The 22,394-nt window shown below is 41.8% G+C and overlaps 1 protein-coding gene across 2 annotated transcripts in view; it reads right to left on the reverse strand.

The window, feature by feature from the left end:
• The window catches only part of Il23r (interleukin 23 receptor), a 93,519-nt gene that overhangs the window by 62,327 nt on the left and 8,798 nt on the right, over nt 1–22,394 (reverse strand). For both annotated transcript variants that reach the window (XR_015685834.1, NM_001431922.1), the window contains exons 4-5: nt 10,437–10,560; nt 5,376–5,536 (exon numbers count right to left, since the gene is read on the reverse strand). Coding sequence is in view for 1 of the 2 variants with exons in the window: in NM_001431922.1 (NP_001418851.1) it covers nt 5,376–5,536; nt 10,437–10,560 (285 nt within the window). In the remaining variant the exon portion in view is untranslated. The remainder of the gene's footprint in view (nt 1–5,375; nt 5,537–10,436; nt 10,561–22,394) is intronic.

Genomic DNA, 22,394 nt, shown 5'->3' on the forward strand with positions numbered 1-22,394 from the left:
GTATGAAGTCTCCTATGAAGGTCTGATACAAAACCCATCTGATCCTCGGCTCTTTTGGTTGGGAGACTTTTAATCACTGCTTCTATTTTGTTAGGAGTTATGGGGTTGTTTAAATGGTTTATCTGTTCCTGATTTAACTTTGTACCTGGTATCTGTCTAGGAAATTGTCCATTTCCTGCATTTTCAAGTTTTGTTGAAGTTTTGTAATAGGATCTGATGAGTTTTTGAATTGCAGGCCGAGATTTAAACCCCAACATTGGTACTAACATTGGTGGTCCATACATGGAGATTGATCTCTATATGCCTACATGGCCTGGCACCCAGCCACTGATGACAGTGGGGCAGATGATAGGCCTTTCCCATCTTGTGTCTGGGCCATTCGCTCGTGAGGGCTGTGGTGAGGAGAAATGAAGTGGCACACTTCTGCCGCAGTATCCGCCTACCCTCAGCCCACCCTGGGCCTGGGTTGTGGTCACGGTTGCTCACCCTGGGCTGGGTGCTCGTGCCAGCTGTGGCGAGGAGTACTGGAGATGCGTGCCACTTCTTTGCCCATCACCCGAATTCAATTGCAGCTGCTGCCTCTGCTATGCCATTTACGCCATCTGACCACCTCTACTACCTGCTGGCTGCTGTGGGACTCAAGACTTCCATCACGTGAGTTGCTGCCCTCCGTGGTTCACCATGTTGTGCCAGCTCTTGCTGCTTAGACAGGTCCTCCCCATTCACACAATCCCTCTTCTCCTGCTACTAGAAATTCCTCAATTTTACGGTATCTTATCTTCACAATTACTGCCAACAGTCTGGTAACTGGAAAGAGACTCTTTATGCCTGAACATTCATATACCTTCACTCTAACCCCTCCTTGTGTTTCCGCTTCCCGTGGCACCCACTGAGGTAACCTGTGTCCTGGGTACGGGCTTGTCAGTCCAGAAGGTCTCATCACTGTGACGCCCTGCTTAGAGCTGCCTGCCAAGGAGAGTGCGCTCTTCAAGCATGTGCTGGTGAGTGGTACATACTCAACCTGTGTGTGCTTTCTTTATCTCACAGCTTGACTTTCCATGGTGCACACATGGTCTCAGGGGAGCATTCTTGAGCTTGGAGCTACCCCTGTGCTGCCCCTGGGTATGGATCCTTTCATTGACCCTCATTCTAGGACATTTTCCCTTGGGTGAGCTTTTTCCTCCCTCTTTTTGAGATAGTTTAAAATGCCAGGTCAGGTCTGGATAAACTGCTCTCTGGCTCAGGAGCACTGGCTCTAAATGTAGCCCCAGCACTGGTAGGGGCAATTAATAATCCCTATTCTCATCCACGGATCTATTGGTCTGTGTCACCTGTTCCCATTTCCAGGGAAGTTTTAGTCTAATTTACACTAGCCAGAAAACAATATCTCCATCCCCAGGCCTCCCCTTCCTCCCGTCCTCATTGCTGCAGCTCCTGGTTTGCACCCTGTGAAAGGCAGGTCTGGCACCGTCCCTTTCGTCTACCAGGGACTCTTTCTATGAGACCTGCTTTCCCATGTGCTTGCGACCCCTACACTTGGCACACTCTCTCAAGTGGGGCTTCTGTGCTCTGCCTGCTGCTGCAGCCCCTGGTTCTCAGTGGCAGAAAAAGAGAGTCTGCCCCCACCTCTTGCATCCTGCCAGGTATTTAGCTTGCTAAGACCTGCGTGCAAGCAAGCTCTCTCTTTCTGTCCAGGACTTTGCTCCTGTGCTCAGCCTGCCATAGCCTTGAGAAAAACAGTCTTTTCCAGCGTGCTCACATGGCCACCCTCACGCCAGTGCGCACACCTGTGCACACACGCTTGTGCTTCTCCCTTGCTCTGCAGATTTTTCATTCCCACCCTGTCTTGACATATGATCCTTACTAATAATTTACTTCTGGAGGAACGCTGGAGAGTTGGGAAGCAGGTGAGAATACATGCAGATAAACATACACAGCTGGATCTGAGGACAGGTTTTTTTTTTTTCCAGTGAATTTTGAGAAACTGTATGTGGTCATTTAGGAAAAACAGGAAAACCCATCCCAATTCAATTTTTAGAACTTCTTACAAAGGCTTTACTACAATACTAGACCCTGAAAACCCAGAAGGTAGACAACTTCTGATGACCTGTTTCTTTTCCCAGAGCTACTCTGACATAAAAGACAATTTAAAAACCTAGAGAGGGGACCCTTAACTCCACAGGTAGAAGTTTGGGCACTAGACTTTGAGGTGTGCCATGGGAGAGACAAGAAAGCTTGCAGACTAAAATACCATATACTGGCAAAGGCTGTCCGATCAGCCTCAGCCACTGCACTGAACTTCTAAGGTGGTCTTCTAAGACTAAGAGACCATCAGGCTCCTGTTACAGATGTGGTCAACAAGGAATTAGGTAAGAGTTTTCCCTAACTTCTGCAAGCCAAGGAGCCATGTCCTAGGTGCCATCCAGAGGGACACTGGGCTGTCGATTGCCCTCATGTTGCACAGAACAGGGGGACATCCAGATAACCCTCTGGCTGATCTCCTAGGCTTGGCTATGGACGACTGAAGGGACCTGAGTTCCCTGGACCTGACCATTGCCATCACCAGCAGAGTCCTGGGTAACCATTATGGTATGTGGGCATCCCATCTCCTTCCTCTTGGACACTGGGGTTATTTACTCTGTCCTAACTTACTTTTGGGGACCCATTTCTCTCTCTTGTTTCCCCATTATTGGGGTAAGGGGTAACCTTACCTTCCTCACCAAACCCCACTGATTAGCTACACGTTTTAGGGGTGTATCTCTCACCCATTCCTTTTTGGTAGTGCCAACATGCCCTGTCCCCTTATTGAGAAGGGATCTTCTAGCTAAGTTGGGAGCCTCTATTTTGTTCCACCCAAACTCAAGCTCGCTAGCAGCCCTTCTGCTTCTTCTAGCCAGCCAACCTACTAACACAGACATGTTGCTTCCTTTACCAGCTTCTCAGGTAGACCTCCTAGTCTGCAAGGTCCAGAACCTCTCTATAGGATCTGGAAACTGCTTTCTCTGTCTTTTTGATGTGGAAAACTGTTTTAAGACATGCAGGACACATTCTGAAGGACAAATTCTTCCTTCTACTCCACAAAAAGCTTAACTTAAAGAATGTTCATGTTGTTAACTCATGTTGTTATCTCTTTTGTAAACGTATAAGCCACTCAGACCTACCTGTCATGGACCAAATAGACTCCACTCAAATAAGTACATCTGCCTAAAGTTCCCACTTATTACCTATTCCAAAGGGTGGGATTCCTCTGGGTTTCAAATGTACATCTAAGAAAAAATTATTCTTTTCTCCCAAATACACTTAATCTTATTCTCTACCTATTATATAAAGATGTAGGGAGCCGTATTGGATTTGGGCCTGGCCGCTTTGTGACTGCATAGCTCAAGGTGGCTACGTGACTCTGGGCTGCATGGCCACAGAAGCTCACCCCTAAGGTGACTGCTGTAAGATTATGAGATTGCTGGACAAAAGCCTCTCCCAGGAAGACCCTGGGAGCAATCACAGGATGTTTCAGCTTGAGCAAAACACCGGATGTCCCTGAGCAGATTCCTGAGAAGGGTTCGACCTTTTCAAAGAACATGTCCCCAGAAGACTGCTGCCTCTTTGTTTAAGGAGGATATCTTGCAGTTTAGTGATTCACCCTATATCCTTGGGCACTTCCCAATACTCTCCCACCCTAAGCTTCAGTTCCCGCTTCTACTCCTGCCTCAGAGCTTTAAATGCTGTACATTTCTCTCAATAAACGAGACGGAAATTTTGCTTGGTCTCCTTCTTCTCTTCACCCCCATTGACCCACAGGTAGAAAGCCTCTTTGGGACCCTGAATAACTGGGTCCCCGCTGGATATATATATGTGTGTGTGTGTGTGTGTGTGTGTGTGTGTTCCAGCATCTTGTCCAGGCATTTACTACACCCAGGACAGCTCCAGAGAAGCAACCTCCAGATGTCCAATTTCCCCTCACAGACACAGACTCTTCTATTGGACCTGTTCCTTCTGACCTATCCTCAGATGGTTCCACAGACAACAAGGAAATAGTCAGCTCTAAGACTGGACAAACACCCTATACCCATTTTTCTAGGTTCCCTAGAGACATGTCACCCCAAAGCAAGCAGGAAGTAGTCAGAGATCATAATGACCCTATTCCTGCTCCACCATTGCTTTTCTAATTTTTCTTTTTTAATTAAACCAAAACAGGGGAATGTTGGTATTCTGTCTAAGCTCCACCCCCACAGCTACCTGGGAACAACCAGGTATGCTACGCCCCACAGTTAGTTGCCTGGCAACAGCCGGCTGTGCCTGACTATAAAGGGGGCTGTTTGCTCCCCTACTCTTCCTCCTACTTCCTCTTGCTCTCTCTTTGTTCTTCTCTGCTCTTGCCCTCTTCCCTGTCCCTTCTCTCCCCACCCAACCCCCACATGCCCATGGCCGTCCTCTTTTACTTATCTCTCCTTCTATTCTTCTTCTCTCAATAAACCTCCACATGGAACCATGTTGGTTTGGTGTGCTTTGTCCAGGCATGGGCTGAGATTTAAAGCCCAACATTGGTCCTAATATCACCTGTTTCTTTGATCTCTCTCCACCCCTCTCAGTCCTCATGCCCCCCATCACCTGTTCCTACTTAGCTGACCTTTTCTTTCTCTTTCCTTTCTTTCTGTCCCTGTCTGTTCCCTTTCTTCCCTACATCCCCTTCCCATGCCACAAACTTCATTTCATCGTAGACCCAATATATGGTTGGTACCTTGGGGAGGAGGTGAATGTCACCTCCTTGGCCACCCCTTCCTGTTGCATCATGCTGGCACATTATAAAACATGTCAGAGATAAATACTGAAAAGAATAGTATAGATTACCTTAATAAAAATACTTAATATTATAACCTTTAAAAGGGAGGCTCTAAAATATCTCAAGCAAAACATGCTAACAGTTTTCTGGTTGGTGAAGTTAGAGATGCTTATACAATTCTGAGCAATCTATATGTATTTGAAAACAATCCTCTCCGACACACAGCAAACAGAGCATAATCTTTTATATGCCGTGCCTTTTACAAAAGAAGTCTGATCATATCTGAGCACAGTCTTTGTTTCTTCCCATCTGCTCTCGAAAGGTGACAAGTTATTTTAAGGTGAATTTCATGTCTCTCTTAGTCTCTCTTGGGAGCCAAGTTCAAAAAAAAATTGTAAATCACAGCCATCTAGAGATGAGACCAGAAAGAAGTCCAATTGTAGAGTTGCCCTAGGTGGCAGAATAATGGGATAAAAATGATTGCTTATAATCTGCAGGAACTTTAGGTGCCCTTTGTTCAAATGTAGACTGTGTGGTGCATCAATACAAAATTAGTTGTTTGTAATAGACAACAGGCAGCCACTCTCATTCTTACCTATATCATCCAGATGAACTTGTAGTTGTTGTGAGTTCTCCATGCCTAGGGCATTGACAGCTTGGACCCATACCAGATACTTTCTGCCACCTTGCAATGAGTCAGTGGAGATGTTAACATAGTTTGAGGCAAGATATTGTTGTTGTTCTTCTGTCTCCAAACTATTTAAAAAAAACCAAACAAACAAAAAACCAAAAAGAAACGAAAACTCTACAGGTTATATTTATTTAGTTTCCTTGTTCCAGAAACTTTGAAAGCTATCTTTTTCACCTGATTTTAGAACTTGACCTGTTACTGAAAAATGAACCAAACTTCATTTGATCTGAATGTTTAAAAACAAATAATTCAAATGAGGCAAGTGTTGGCTTCGTACTCACAGAGATCTGCTTACTTCTGCCTCCTAAGTGCGGGATTAAAAGAGTGTCACACTGTGCCTGGTTTCAGACCGGGATTCCTGTAGCTCCGGCTTTTAAACTCCTTGTCACTGAGGGTGACCCTGAACCTCTAATTCTCCTGAGTGCTGTATTAGAAGAATATACTCCCTCACCCAGTTTATTCAAAGTTGGGGGTTTGAACATGGGGCTTTGTGCATGCCAGACAATCTTCTATTAACTGAGTCATGTTTCAGTCCCCAAATTCTTATTTCTGAGAAATAGAAATACTTCATAGATTTGCACATTACCCTTTATAGGGGATGGGTGCTAGGGGAAACACTGCACCTTCATTTTACTGTTCCAATTATGGTGGTTGAGCATCTGAGTTGGGGTAACCACTGGCCAGAGGGGTTTTTTTTTGTTTGTTTGTTTGTTTGTTTGTTTTGTTCCAGGAGACTGCTTTCATGAGATCATAAAAAAGAGTTTAAGTTACAGTTATTTCATGGTTAGGGTTACATTCTAGGTGCCTTTTTACGACATGCCCAATCAGCAACCCCTGAGTTTCTGCAGGTTTATAATAGCTCAGCAAGAATCAGAGCTTGAGTCATGTTACATGCTCTCAGAGACACGAATATGAGATTCAGAATTTGCTGCAAGCGATGTGCTGCACAAGCATAGATACGAGGAGCTAGCTTTAGGCTGTAACCAAACAAATACCTTCATGAATTAAAATACCACAGAAACGTCGTTCTGCCATAGGAAGGCTCTCTCAGGCTCACAGTCACTGGGGACATGCTATAGGTATAGGAACCAAATCTGTAGCAACTTAGGCTTTAAGTTCCCGTGCCTCCCCACACCACCTCTTGCCTTTCACCAGCAGTGAAGGCATCATGAGCACCATGTGGTGGGGTGGGATAAGAAGTATCTATCATGTTGGCTAACTGTAGGAAGTGTGGATTTTAGAGACAGACAGAGGTTCAGCTCCCGGATAAGACCCTTCATAAGTTATGAGACTGAGACAATTTACTTAGCCTTGATACACTTCAGTTTATTCATCTGTGAAACAGGAAGGATGGCATCACTGTGATCACAAATGAAGGCAGATGCTTGAGAAGAAAGAGCCAGGAGTAGATGGCTTCGTACCTAACAGAGGACTCATTAAATTATATCAGAAGGAAAGGAACTTATAATGTCACTTTTGTGAATATAAATGAAATAAAAAAATTAAGACAGGATTGTTCTGTGCCTCAGGCTGGCTTTGAACTCTTAATCCCCTTGCTTTGGCTTCTTACGATCTGAAGAGAAACCAGAGTATTTGCTTTGGCTTCTTAAGTGTTGGGGATTACCAGTGTTTATATATAGTTTGGATCTGAAGGTAAATTATGTCCTGGGCTTATATATTTCCATAGGTGACATATACTTTCTGGAGTGAGAGGGGTCATAAGTATACCAATAGAGAACTTACTGGAAAATAGGCTAACCTGTGCTAAATAAGAATTCAAGCATGGAAGTAAGACAGCTGTAGCTGTGCTTAGTGGTAAGCGTAAGTGTTAAGTGGGACATTTTTGACTATTTTCCAGTTAGAGAAAACCACATACACATTCTTAACTGGTTTGTGGCTTATTTTCTTACCACACATACTGAGACCTCAAGTCTTACAAAGAGAAATGCATAGGTTACAAAGGATGTGACCCAAACATCGTGAGGAGAGCTGCAGGTTACAAGATAGGTCTCGGCAGTTAAAAATGCTCGTCTCCAAGCCTAACCCATTGGAAGCAGAGCCTGATGTTTGATTTATGTTCACTTTGGACATCTAAGAGGAACTATTGGATGCCAAATGATTATGAGCTTGTCGGACTTGTTGATATCTTTTTCCTCTATGAAATTTTTAGGTTAATTTCTCGGGTTTACCAGGGGCCCAGAAGTCCTAAAACCAGAAATAAATATTTGCTGAATTGGCTTGGCCTATCAGGATGGAGGCCTATCGTCGTCTATTCCTCACTCTTTCTAAAACTTGTTGAATTTGTTAAATAGTTTTTCATTTGTTATTTGTTTAGTGTATGTGTATACTCTCAGGTACAAATACCATGATATGGGGGCCAGGGGCCAACTTTTGATTTCACTTCTCTCTTTCCACCATGTGGTTCTCAAGAGTCAAAGTCAGGTTGTCAATATGGGAAACAAGCATTTCCAACTGCTGGACCATTTTGAGAGCCCCATTAATTAATTTCTTTTCAACAACTATTTACAATTAGAAGGCACAGCCAGACACTACTGAGTTTCAAAGATAAAATGCCTATTCATCAGGGCCTGCTGAAGAGAGAGGGGGCAACAGTAAGTAGATACTTAGCTACACAGGTCAGTCTTTTTTCCAGCAGCATGGTGATACACAGGAAAACAACACAAAACTGTCTAGTGGAGGGCATCACTAACAAGCCAGGGAGGAAGAGAATTCTTGATTCAACAGATTCAGTTCTGTAAGGCAAGGCTCTACCATTGAAAGATTGCTACTTTTCTGTTGAACAAGCAGGTGGGCCAGAGCGACAGGCTTTTACAGTCAGTATGATCTTACTGGTGCATAGAAGGAAGCACATGATTTGGAAATGAAACTTTGCCTGGGCTGATCTCTTGATGTTTGGCTAAGTGGAAATACCCTACGAGGCCAAGACGGCACAGGCATTTTGCTTGCTGCTTGCTTCCCACCTTGCCCACAGCATTCGATATAACTCAATTTTGTCTTGGAGGGAAAAGGCCCTTGGGCAGTTTCTTAGAGGTGTAGGCTTTTCTTTCAGTTCACTACTGTGCTTGAAGATGATGAGATGCGTGTTTCCCTTTGTGCTTACTGGAAAGTACACTTTGAATTTGTTAGCAGAAACATCCATTTTCTATAATTTTCTAATGTTTATGTCTTCTTTAAAGAATTTGGTTTTATTTTTTTAATCTCTCTCTCTCTCTCTCTCTCTCTCTCTCTCTCTGTGTGTGTGTGTGTGTGTGTGTGTGTGTGTGTGTGTGTGTGTGTGTGTAAAATGATATGAGTTTGTGAGTACAGGTACCCATAGAGAGCTGGATTTATTTATAGACAGTTGTAAGCCACTGGACATGGCTTCTGGGAATCAACTTTAAGTGTTTGGAATAATTGTAAGTGCTTAACTGCTGAGTCACCTTTTCAGACCCATTGTTTCTTCTTTAATATATGACACAATTACATTGATCTGGACACCATCAATTCCAAATACAGGCTGGGTTTGCCAGAGTTCATCTAGAGTTTAACTTCTTATCCAAAGTGCTCAGGATTGGAACTGCAGACTTTAAATATTCCCCCCAAATTTTGAGTATCTCAGTGCAACAGCTATACAGTTAATCATTCCTATTAGAACACATCTAACAGAATTTTCTAGATTTGTACAAAATTACCTGAAAATAAATTGTATATATTACTCTGTGATTGTTACTGCTTTACTAATCTTTTTACTCCTGTATTAATCAGGTTTGGTATAGGACAAATCACATCAACTTATACAGTCAGTTTTGAGTGCAACACAATATTCTAATCACTTTTGATATAAATAGTCTGATTGATGTCCTTCCAAATACACATGCTGAGAACTAGCAGGTCTCTTAAGCAATGGGTCATTTTCATATTTAAGATTTAGCCTTTAGTGCAAGAGTCTTAAGTGGCTGAGCTCTTAGGTGGTGGTGAAGTAATGAGGGCTTCACACTCAAGGATGATGTCAATGCCTTATGAAGGAATGAAGTTGTTTTTCCAGCATTCATGGGAAGCCTCCTAGAAGATATTGCTTATGGGAAATGGCCTTTGGCAGACTTTACTGGTACTTTGATCTCAAACTTCTCAGTCTATATGCAATAAATTTCTATTTCTTACCAATCAGCCAGTCGCTGGTATTTTGTTATAGTAACATAAATGGGCTAAGATACTTCTTATTTCATCACTCCTTTCATAATTGTCTTCATTTAACAGGAGGCTGAGAGCCATCCAGCAAAGGCTAACAACCTCTCTGAGGTCATATAGATGCAACAGGCAAATAGCATTGGGTGGCAGCAGTAAAGTTATTCTGTAATGTCTTCTGCCAGGTCTCCACCTGGACAGATAGGCAGGCACATGGTTCTGCCCAGAGGCATGGAGAAGGAGTCCATGGGAAGGCATATTTTTCCTTTCACCACCTTTCCTATCTGAAACTTGAATTCCCATTCAGCTAGAGTTATAGCACCTAAATTAGAATTAAAACTCAAAGGTCATGTTTAACCACTAATACTTCCCCTGAATTTCCTGTCTTAGGACCTGACATCATCCTATGAGTTGAAAGTCAGAATCACTCAATAAATTAGAACAAGCTTGCATGTGGGGGTCCATTTTAAAAATAAAGAATGGAAAATTTGAGGAGCTAAGTAAATTATGCTGGTCCTTAAAGGAGAACAAGCTTAAATTTAGGTCACAGTTTAAAGTGGGCTGCACCTCCATTAGGCGCCTGCTACCAGTTACCACCAAGAGAAAAGGATGAGGAAGTCATAAAGTTTGTTGTCCCAAAATTGCAGAAAATGGCAATAGCATAGGAGTGATTTTTATGTTTCCTAACCAAGGTAGATTTCTCAGATTTGAGGCAGGTCTTGGTTGTGGCTGGATCCACTCTGGAATAGAATTCATGTTTGATAGTGCTATAGAACCTACCTCTTCACGTGCACAGTATACTTGGTATCTATGTAGGTGGGCTTCCCAGTGTTCCAGGTGCAAGTCATGTTGCCTGAGTATTCATAAATGACACATGTCATATTGCTGGGGGCATCTGGTGGATCTGCAATAAAATGAATCACAAAGAGCTGCTTTTGATAAAGTAGCTAGCTGTTAAACTGTCAGTGTCATAGGGAAACTAGGCCTCTTGGCACTGAGAACCCATGGGCTCCTCATTCTACTACTGCTACCTTACAATGTAGCCAACTTTGACACCAAACATAGTTCCTCCTTACAATATTATTTTTCTATAGTTTCTTCTCCTGTGGAGATACTAACAAACTCAGATTCCTCTCATCCAAATCAAACAAGCCTCCTTCTCCAATTCTATCTCCCCTCAGATTCCATTTCACATTTCTTTTAAGCAAGACATTAAAAAATTATTTGGGGAATATGTTTACATGGGTGTATGTGTGTGTATATTCTGTATTTGCATATTTATATGTGTGAGAATTCTGGTGCACATGGAGGCCAGAAGTCCACTCAGTATCTTTCTTCATTACTTTTCATATTATTTTTTAATAATTATTTTAAGAAGCGCTGCACAGCTGAGAGCAGAGGTAAGACCCACTTTTCTGCTACCAAGTGACCTGCCTGATGGATTCAGGATACACAGAGGCAGTAGTCCTCTGGGTCAGGGCACTTCCTGTTTCTGGCTCTGCCCAGAAGTGAACTGATACCATCCCACAGTTCCCTGCACCCAAATCCCGTGGGGAAGAGAGCTGACCACCCAGGAGTGCAGACATTCTGGGACCGCAGGACAGCCTGCCACCTCTGCACACCACTGCCCACATCCCCGGTCCAAGGGGAAACTGCCCAGTGCCTCTGGACACAGGGATATAGGAACAGACAGCCGCCGGTACCCGCGGTTCTGATCTGTGCCCAGGACCGAACTGAACTGGCCAAACAGCTCCCTGCACCCAAGTCCCGTGGGGGGAGAGAGCTGGACCCTCAGAAGTGTGGATATTCCTGAGAAGTCAGAGGAGAATATCCTCTGCCCACAGTCCAGATCCAAGAGGGAATCACATAGTGCCAACGGTGCCCACTGGGTGCAATCAGGGGCAGGACACTTTGATTCCTGCCCGCACCTAGAGCTGGCAGACAGTCTCCGGGGAGCAACGACACACCTGAAATCAGAACACCTATTTTCAGGAAAGGCTGAAGGAAAACAGGAAAACAGTTTTACAGAAGTGCTGACACAGAGGCCTACAGCAGGGTCAAGTTGCTCTCAGAAACAGCAAGACAAACAAACACCAGAGACAACCAAATGACTAAAGGCAAGTGCAGGAACCTAAGGAACAGAAGCCAAGACTACTTAGCATCATCAGAGCCCAGTTCTCCCATCAAAGAAAATACTGAATATCCAAACACATCAGAAAAGCAAGATTTAGATTTAAAATCACATTTTTGGATGATGATAGGGGACTTTAAGAAAGACATAATTAACTCCCTTAAAGAAATGCAGGAAAACACAAGTAAACAAGTAGAAGCCCTTAGAGAGGAAACACAAAAATCCCTGAAATTACAGGAAAACACAACCAAACAGGTGAAGGAATTGAAAATGGAAATAGAAACAATAAAGATAGCACAAAGGGAGACAACCCTGGATATAGAAAACCAAAGGAAGAGACAAGGAGCCGTAGATACAAGTATCACCAACAGAATACAAGGGATAGAAGAGAGAATCTCAGGGGCAGAAGATACCATAGAAAACATTGACACAACTGTCAAAATTAATGTAAAAGGCAAAAAGCTCCTAGCCCAAAACATACAGGCAGTCCAGGACACAATGAGAAGATCAAACCTAAGGATAACAGGTATAGAAGAAAGTGAAGACTCCCAACTTAAACGGCCAGTAAATATATCCAACAAAATTATAGAAGAAAACTTCCCTAACCTAAAGAAAGAGATTCCCATAAATATACAAGAAGCCTACAGAACCCCAAATAGATTGGACCAGAAGAGAAATTCCTCCCATCACATAATAGTTAAAACACCAAATGCACAAAACAGGGAAAAACTATTAAAAGCAGTAAGGGAAAATCGTCAAGTGACATATAAAGATGGACCTATAAGAATTACACCAGACTTCTCACCAGAGACTATGAAAGCCAGAAGATCCTGGACAGATGTCATACAGACACTAAGAGAACACAAATGCCAGGCCAAATTACTGTATCCAGCAAAATTTTCAATTAACATAGATGGAGAAACCAAGATATTCCATGACAAAACCAAATTTGCACACTATCTTTCTACAAATCCAGCCCTACAAAGGGTAATAGATGGAAAACTCCAACACAAGGAGAGAAACTACACTGTAAAGAAAGCAAGATATAATTTCTTTGCAATGAAACCAAAGAGAGACAAACAAACGTAATTCCACCTTTAACAACAAAAATAACAGGAAGCGATAATCACTATTCCTTAATATCTCTCAATATCGACGGACTCAATTCTCCAATAAAAAGACATAGACTAACAGACAGGATACGTAATGAGGACCCAGTATTTTGCTGTATGCAGGAAACACACCTCAGAGACAAAGACAGACACTACCTCAGAGTAAATGGAAAACAACTTTCCAAGCAAATGAACCGAAGAAACAAGCTGGAGTTGCCATTCTAATATCAAATAAAATTGACTTTCAACCAAAAGTCATCAAAGAAGATAATGAAGGACACTTCATATTCATCAAAGGAAAAATCCACCAAGATGAACTCTCAAACCTAAATATCTATGCTCCAAATGCAAGGGCACCTATATTCATAAAAGAAACCTTACTAAAGCTCAAAGCACACATTGCACCTTACACGATAATAGTGGGAGATTTCAACACCCCACTCTCATCAATGGACACTTTATGGAAACAGAAATTAAACAGAGACATAGAGAAACTAACAGAAGTTATGAACCAAATGGACTTAACAGATATTTATAGAACATTCCATCCTAAAACAAAAGGATATATCTTCTTCTCAGCACCTCATGGAACATTCTCCAAAATTGACCATATTGAGGTCACAAAACAGGCCTCAACAGATACAGGAAGATAGAATAATCCCATGCATCCTATCAGATCACCATGCACTAAGACTGGTCTTCAATAACAACAGTAATGATAGAGAGCCCACATATAGGTAGAAGTTGAACAATGCTCTACTCAATGACAACTTGGTCAAGGAAGAAATAAAGAAAGAAATTAAAGACTTCTTGGAATTTAATGAAAATGAAGATACAACATTCCCATATTTATGGGACACAATGAAAGCGGTACTAAGAGAAAAACTCATAACTCTGAGTGCCTGCAAATAGAAACAGGAGAGAGCATATGTCAGCAGCTTGACAGCACACATAAAAGTTCTAGAACAAAAAGAAATAAATAAACCCAAGAGGAGTAGAAGGCAGGAAATAATCAAACCAAAAGCAGGAGCTGGTTCTTTGAGAAAATCAACAAGATAGATAAACCCTTAGCCAGACTAACCAGAGGTCACAGAGAGTGTATGTAAAATAAGAAAATCAGAAATGAAAAGGGAAACATAACAACAGAATCTGAAGAAATTAAAAAAATCATCAGATCCTACTATGAAAGCCTATATTCAACAAAACTGAAAAATCTGGAGGAAGTGGACAATTTTCTAGACAGATACCAGGTACCGAAGTTAAATATGGAACAAATAAACCATCTAAACAACTCCATAACTCCTAAAGAAATAGAAGCAGTCATTAAAAGTCTCCCAACCAAAAGGAGCCCAGGGCCAGATTGGTTCAGTGCATAATTCTATCAGACCTTCATAGAAGACCTCATACCAATACTGTTCAAACTATTCCACAAAATTGAAAGAGACAGAGCACTACCAAATTCCTTCTATGAAGCCACAATTACTCTTATATCGAAACCACACAAAGACTCAACAAAGAAGGAAAACTTCAGACCAATTTCCCTTATGAATATCGACGCAAAAATACTCAATAAAATTCTTGCAAACCGAATCCAAGAACATATCAAAACGATCATCTATCATGATCAAGTAGGCTTAATCCCAGATATGCAGGCATGGATTAATATACAAAAATCCATCAATGTAATCCACTATATAAACAAACTCAAAGATAAGATCCACATGATCATTTCATTAGATGCTGAGAAAGCATTTGACAAAATTTAACACTCCTTCATGATAAAAGTCCTGGAAAGATCAGGAATTCAAGGCCCATTTATAAATATAGTAAAAGCAATAAAGAGCAAACCAGTAGTTAACATCAAACTAAATGGAGAGAAACTTGAAGCAATCCCACTAAAATCAGGGACTAGACAAGGCTGCCCACTCTCTCCCTACTTATTCAATATAGGACTCAAAGTCCTAGCCAGAGCAATCAGACAGCGAAAGGAGGTCAAAGGGATACAGATCGGAAAAGAAGAAATCAAAATATCACTATTTGCAGATGATATGATAGTATACTTAAGTGATCCCAAAAGTTCCACCTGAGAACTACTTAATCTGATAAACAACTTCAGCAAAGTGTCAGGGTATAAAATTAACTCAAACAAATCAGTAGCCTTCCTCTACTCAAAGGATAAACAGGATGAAAAAGGAATTAGGGAAATGATACCCTTCACAATAGTCCCAAATAATATAAAATATCTTGGTGTAACTTTAACAAAGCAAGTGAAAAATCTGTATGACAAGAATTTCAAATCTCTGAAGAAGGAAATTGAGGAAGATCTCAGAAGATGGAAAGGTCTTCCATGCTCATGGATTGGCGAGTTTAATAAAGTAAAGATGGCCATTTTGCCAAAAGCAATCTACTGATTCAATGCATCAAAATTCCTACTGAATTCTTTATAGAGATAGAAAGAGCAATCTGCAAATTTTGTTATTTGGAATAACAAAAAACCCAGGATACCAAAAACTATACTCAACAATAAGAGAACTTCTGGGGGAATCACCATTCGTGACTTCAAGCAGTATTACAGAACAATAGTCATAAAAACTGTATGGGTTGATACAGAGATAGGCAGATATATCAGTGGAACATAATTGAAGATCCAGAAATGAACCCACACCTATGGTCACTTGATCTTCGACAAAGGAGCTAAAACCACCCAATGGAAGAAAGATAGCATTTTCAACAAATGGTGCTGGTTCAACTGGAGCTCAGCATGTAGAAGAATGCAAATCGATTCAGTCTTATCACCATGTACAATGCTTAAGTCCAAGTGGATCAAGGACCTCCACATTAAACCAGATACACGCAAACTAATAGAAGAAAAAGTGGGGAAGAGACTCGAACACATGGGCATCGGGGAAAATTTCCTGAACAAAACACCAATGGCTCATGCTCTAAGATCAAGAATCGACAAATGGGACCTCGTAAAACTGCAAAGCTTCTGCAAGGCAAAAAACACTGTCATTAGGACAAAATGGCAACCAACAGATTGGGAAAGGATTTATACCAATCCTACTTCCGATAGAGGGCTAATATCTAAAATATACAGGGAACTCAAGAAATTAGACTCCAGAGAGTCAAATAACCCTATTAAAAATGGGGTACAGAGCTAAACAAAACATTCTCAGCTGAGGATTATTGTAAGGTCAAAAAACACTGAAAGAAATGTTCAACATCCTTAGTAATCAGGGAAATGCAAATCAAAACAACCCTGAGATTCCACCTCACACCAGTCAAAATGGCTAAGATCAAAAACTCAGGTGACAGCAGATGCTGGTGAGGATGTGGAGAAAGAGGAACACTCCTCCATTGTTGGTGGGATTGCAGACTGGTACAACCATTCTGGAAATCAGTCTGGAGGTCCCTCAGAAAATTGGACATTACACTACCTGAGGACCCAGCTCTATCTCTCTTCGGCATATACGTAAAAGATGCTACAACATATAGCAAAGACACATGCTCCACTACGTTCATAGTAGCCTTATTTATAATAGCCAGAAGCTGGAAGGAACCCAGATGCCCTTCAACGGAGGAATGGATTAAAAAAGTGTGGTACATCTACACAATGGAGTACTCCTCAGGGTATCAAAAACAATGACTTCATGAAATTCATAGGCAAATGGAATGAACCAGAAAATATCATCCCGAGTGTGGTTACTCAATCACAGAAAAACACACTTAGTATGCACTCATTGGTAAGTGGATATTAGACAAAAAGCTCCAGTTACCCAAGATGCAAACCACAGACCACAGGAAGCTCAAGAAGAGGGATGACCAAAATGCAGATGCTCCTACTCTTTCTTAAAAGGGAAAAATATCCATCGGAGGGGATATGGAAGCAAAGTTTAGAGCAGCGACTCAAGCACTGGCCATTCAGAGCCTGCCCCACATGTGGTCCATATATATACAGCCACCAATACTTGATAAGATTGATGAAGCTTAAAAAAAATGCATGCTGAAAGGGACCAGATATAGATCTCTCCTGAGAGACACATCCAGAGCATGTCCAATACAGAGGTCAATGCTAGCAGCAAACCACTCAACTGAGAATAGGACCCTCTTGGGGGGAATTAGAGGAAGTATTGAAAGAGGTGAAGGAGCTTGCCACCCCATAAAAACAGCAATGCCATCCAACTAGAGTTTCCAGGGACTAAAGCACTACCGAAAGACTATACATGGACTGACTCAGGGCTCCAACTGCTTATGTAGCAGAGAATAGCCTTGTTGGGGTACCCGTGGAAGGGCAAGTCCTTGGTCCTGCCAAGGTTGGACCCCCAGTGCAGGGGAATATGGGGGGCAATAAGGGGGATGTATAGGGGGAATACCTTCATGGGTGAGGGTTTAGGGGTAGGGGGATGGGGAGGGGAGGGAATGGATTCTTATGGACAGGAAACCGGGAAGGGGAATGACTTTTGAAATGTAAGTAAATATATCTAATAAAAAATTTTTAAAGAAAGGAAAACTATTTATTCTATTTTTAACTGTGTATGTTTGTGTGGGAATTTGTGATGAGTGCAGGTGTCTCTGGAGGCGAGAGGAGGATGTTGAATCGTCTACATCTGGAGTTCCAGGCTATTGTAAATGGTCCTATCGGGGTTGTAGGAACTGAACTTGGGACTTGTACAATATAGTATGTGCTCTTAACCACTGAACCATCTTACCTTTTTTATATTCTTGTTGCTATTGTTATTGCTTTTGTGTTTGTTTTGAGGCACAGTTTTTCTCGCTCAACCTGAAGCTCACGGATTGGCTGGTCTGGTAGACCAGCAAGCCCTAGAGATTCTCCTCTGCCACTCCAGTGCTGGTATTAGAGTCAGGCATCCACCTACCTGGCTTTTCTGTGGTTGCTGGAGATCCAAATGCAGGTCCCCATGCTTTCATGACAAGCACTTTGGCAACTGAACCATATTCCCTGCCTCTCTGACTTACTCAGAATTTAGTTTGCAGAGCTCTACCAAAGCCACATTTATTAAAGTGACAGTGACTTTCTATCTGGGAAACTCCATACTGTCCCATCAGAATTACATCATTGTTATTGAGCTCTGTGGCAGTTGATTCTCTTCCTACTTTCTCCTTCAAGGCTAGGTTCTGTGAAAGGTTCTTTAGCTTTGTCCTATTGCCCTGGAAGCCTATTTCCTCTTATGGAGAATACATTCTACTTTTCCCTTTGAAATTTAGCTATTTGCATGCAGGAAGGACAACTATTTAACAGTAAGAGGAAGGAAACTTCCAATAATGTTATAATATGGGTAAAACCTGAGGATACTGTGTACCGAATAAGCTGGACACAATAGATTGCATGATTCCTTTTATAGGATGTGTCTAAAATAGTCAAAATCATAAAACAAAGAGGTGGAATGATGGTGGTGTCCCTCTGTGCGGTTAGGCAGTGTGTGCAAGTCCATGGATGAGATAATTTCCTGTGGCAAGAAGAGTTCTAGCAAGAGAGTGCTGGGAAGATATACGCCAATGCAGTGAACAGCACTGAAACAAGCCCTTAAACACGGCAAAAGTAAACAGACTATACTGTGCACATTTTACCATCACCACATCAAAAGTTGTTTTCCTTTTTAAGGGTTGGTATTCAGAGAACTCTTTCAAGGCACGCTCTCTCTCTTGCTCTCCCACATCCTTACCCACACTCCCACTCACCCACCCCTATTCAGTTTTTCCTCTCCATGGCCTCATTTTTTTTTTTTTGGTCTGCTAACATTTTTTTCCCTATAAGAAGCAATACTTTCTTCAGTCTCCTTAGCTTCCCTCTCTATACAAGCCCAGCCCAAGGACATCAGTCACTATGTCCTGTGCACAAGTCATTAGAAATGTATTACTAAATAATGAGCATATGATAAAGTGGCTTTAGAAGTATGTTACAAAGTGATATACTGTAGCATCTTCATTAGAGAAAAAGAGAAAGATAAATCCTGAAACTTCAAAGACACCTTGTCAGGAGCAGAGTGAAGGACTCATGGGCTTGACAGGCATGTCTATTTTTACTCAACGAAAGCTTTTTAACTTTTGTATGCTGAATATAATCAACTTTACTCTTAAAATCTGTGTTCTTGGCTATAGAGATGCCTGAGAGGTTAAGAGCATTTGTTGAACAATTACGTAGCCTGGAACTTAGTTCCCATCACCCATGTAATGAGCTAGGAATGGAATGTATATTTGTAAACCCAGCTCCGGGAGAATAACTGACTTGACTTTTAGCCCGGCCAAGAAAACTTGAGTGGAGAGGAAACACCCAGTGTCCTCTTCTAGCCTTCACACATTCACATGTACACACACACACACACACACACACACACACACACATGCACTCTTACATGTGTACAACTCAATTTTCTCTTTAAAAGCTACTTTCAAGAAGTAATGATGGGGGTTGGGGATTTAGTTCAGTGGTCGAGCGCTTGCCTAGTAAGTGCAAGGCCCTGGGTTCGGTCCCCAGCTCCAAAAAAAAAAAAAAAAAAAAAAGTCAAGAAGTAATGATGACTACACAAAAGTGCTTCGTAAGAGTTTGGTGAGTGGTAGCATTAAGTTCTAATGAGAAACTTAAGTTCCTTTACTTGCATTCCCACAAGGTGGAGGAAATGTGTTAAGTTTCCTTTGAACTCGAAGGAGGTAAACATGGCAACAGTACTTTACACCATTCTGTACTCTGGGTTGTGAGAGCTTGTGGATTCTAATAGTGGGGCTATGTCATGGGTAGGATGATGGGCTCGTGGGCTCCATAGGCATTTCATTTTTGCTATTTTCTGGCAGAGAACACAGTTAATTTAAAAATCACAGAAGACAAATGTCAACTCCCTGGACTTTGTTTCTCCATGAAGCAAATGGTCAGGAGTATAAATGCATGGTTGGCATGAACTCTGCAAAGGACAAAAGTGACAACTCTGTACATGTGCAAGTGAGCAACGTATGTTAGTGGGGAGCAGAGCGAAGAGCTAGAGAGTAAGTTCACAGGAGAAACATTCCATTGTTGATCTGTGTAGTGGGGAGCAGAGTAAAGAGCTAGAGAGTACCAGGGACTAAGCCACTACCTAAAGACTATACATGGACTGACCCTGGACTCTGACCCCATAGGTAGCAATGAATATCCTAGTAAGAGCACCAGTGGAAGGGGAAGCCCTGGGTCCTGCTAAGACTGAACCCACAGTGAACTAGTCTATGGGGGGAGGGCGGCAATGGGGGGAGGGTTGGGAGGGGAACACCCATAAGGAAGGGGAGGGGGGAGGGGGATGTTTGCCCGGAAACCGGGAAAGGGAATAACACTCGAAATGTATATAAGAAATACTCAAGTTAATAAAAAAAAAAAAAAAAAAAAGAAAGAAAAAAAAAAAAAGAGCTAGAGAGTAGTTGTGAGAGGAGCATCCCATTGTATGATCTGATTCTAGATTATAAATATCCAAGAATAAAAATGGTTGCCCACATCTTGAGCATATCCTGAACACACAGAGAGGATTCAGATTCTCTTCTCTCACACCTATCCCACCTCGCTATGGTTGTTAGAATGTTCCCTGATCATTTACCAGGAGACTAATTAATTCAGCTGAGCCAAAGATTCTTTGTCACTGAGATCTTTTGAAGGGGCTGGGTCTGTGGTTCTCTTTACTTTGTATTTCTAGTGCTTAGCATATTTTTTGGTACATATGTAAAACAACCACTGAAATTTATCCCTCGAATTGAATGGCAATTCAAAAGATGGCACTGACAAGATTAAGCTGGAGAGCTGTGAAGTTTCAGGAGCTCACTGAGCACCTGCAGGAGGGTGCAGGCCAGGCTAATTATGCAAGGAACAACTCTGAAGATGAATATTTAAGGAGTTAAGTGGATAAGAATCCTTTCATCACCAAAAATAAAGATGAAAGACTGAAAAACTTTAAGGCAAAAAAAAAATGCTTAAAAATTTAAGTAAATGGTTAAGTGGAAGTGTCACCTACCTGGTTTATTTAATTTGACACTTTTCAATGACCCTTATTTGAACACATTTCCCATAATTTGTTCTCATTTTAGCAGAGATAAGAATCTAAGAAGTGTTTAAGATTGTGGATTACAGGGGAAATTGTGATAGTGATATTTCAGAAATTGCTCATTAGAGAGACTTTGAAATACCTGGATCTTTTCAGGGAAAGCACTGACTCACTCGCTCTCCACCTTCCGTGATGCATCGGCATGCCTGCAATCACTCTGCTCAAAACAGTGCCCACTACTTGGCATCGTAAAGCTTACAGAACAAATATCCTGTATCAAAGCAGCTCAGTGAAAGCAATGTGCTTTCTAGAACACCACAAAACCCTCAAGGCCCCCTTTTTTGACCTAGTTAATAGGAAGTAAGTTTGCTGAGAACTCAGTCCCAAAAGCACATTGAGCTTGAACCCCAGAGTTTGAGTAAATTCTTGCCTGGCAGTTGAGTTTGCACACTCATAATCTGAGGTTTCTGTGAGGAATTACAGCCCATAAACTAATGAATGGAAAGAGCCTTGACAAGAAACACCTGCCAATGCTCTGGGCTTGGGCAGAAACTTCTCAACCAGCAGCAGGAGAGTAGCAGCAAGTTATCAGTCACCTGCACTCCAGCAGTGGGAAGGGATATTAAGGAAAATCATGTAAAAACATGTTTGCTGTTGTTTTGGATGAAGGTGCTTCAATAGGAAAACAAACTAGCAGTTTAAATTAAAATGAAGGGATAGGTGCTCAGTGAGTGACAAACTGAAATTTAAGGCCACGTTTGCCTGAAAATAGGAGCCTCAACAACGTCCCATCTTAATGGCTCTGTAACATGGTGGCAACTTTTGATTTCTTGTTCCATCTTATAAAACCATGCTTGATCCCCATCACAGCCTCTGTCTGTTTACAGGATGAGGTGCTCTTTCATTCAGGAACTGTAAGAGGACTCGGAACTGAACACCACAGTTGCTGGATTGTTTTTTTCTTTTAATAAAGGTGATACTTACGTTAGATCAATTTTGCCCTCTCGTTTAGACTAACAGCTCACCTTTCCCTGAAGCTTGTGGAGATTTCTCACTTTCCCTCTGACGAAATCACATAGCATGTCCACTCAAACATCAGTCCCCAAAGGGGAAACTGAAGCACTGGCGTATTGAGAGGATGATATGGACACATTGGCAAGGCTTCATACATCAAATGAGGTGTCTGCTTACGGTTTGATTTTCACAATGTAGGCACCTTTTACTGTTCAGTTCAGTAATTTAAAGTGCACATAGCAAGGTCATTATTAAAGTCTAAAACTTACTTTTTCTTCCAACTCTCCTCCACCCCATCCTGTAGCTGTCTCATTTGAGAGACATGCCTGCATTGTCAGCTGCCTGGAGTTAAGTAGGACAGTGGCCTTTTTACAGAACAAGAAAGTCTCCTAGCTTTCAGGTGGCCAGTCTCAATGCCAAGTGGTAGTGGGGGCTGGTCTGGCTTTTCTTATCTATGTTCTAG

This window comes from Rattus norvegicus, chromosome 4, assembly GCF_021556685.1.
Source record: "Rattus norvegicus strain SHRSP/BbbUtx chromosome 4, alternate assembly SHRSP_T2T, whole genome shotgun sequence".
NCBI lineage: Eukaryota > Metazoa > Chordata > Mammalia > Rodentia > Muridae > Rattus > Rattus norvegicus.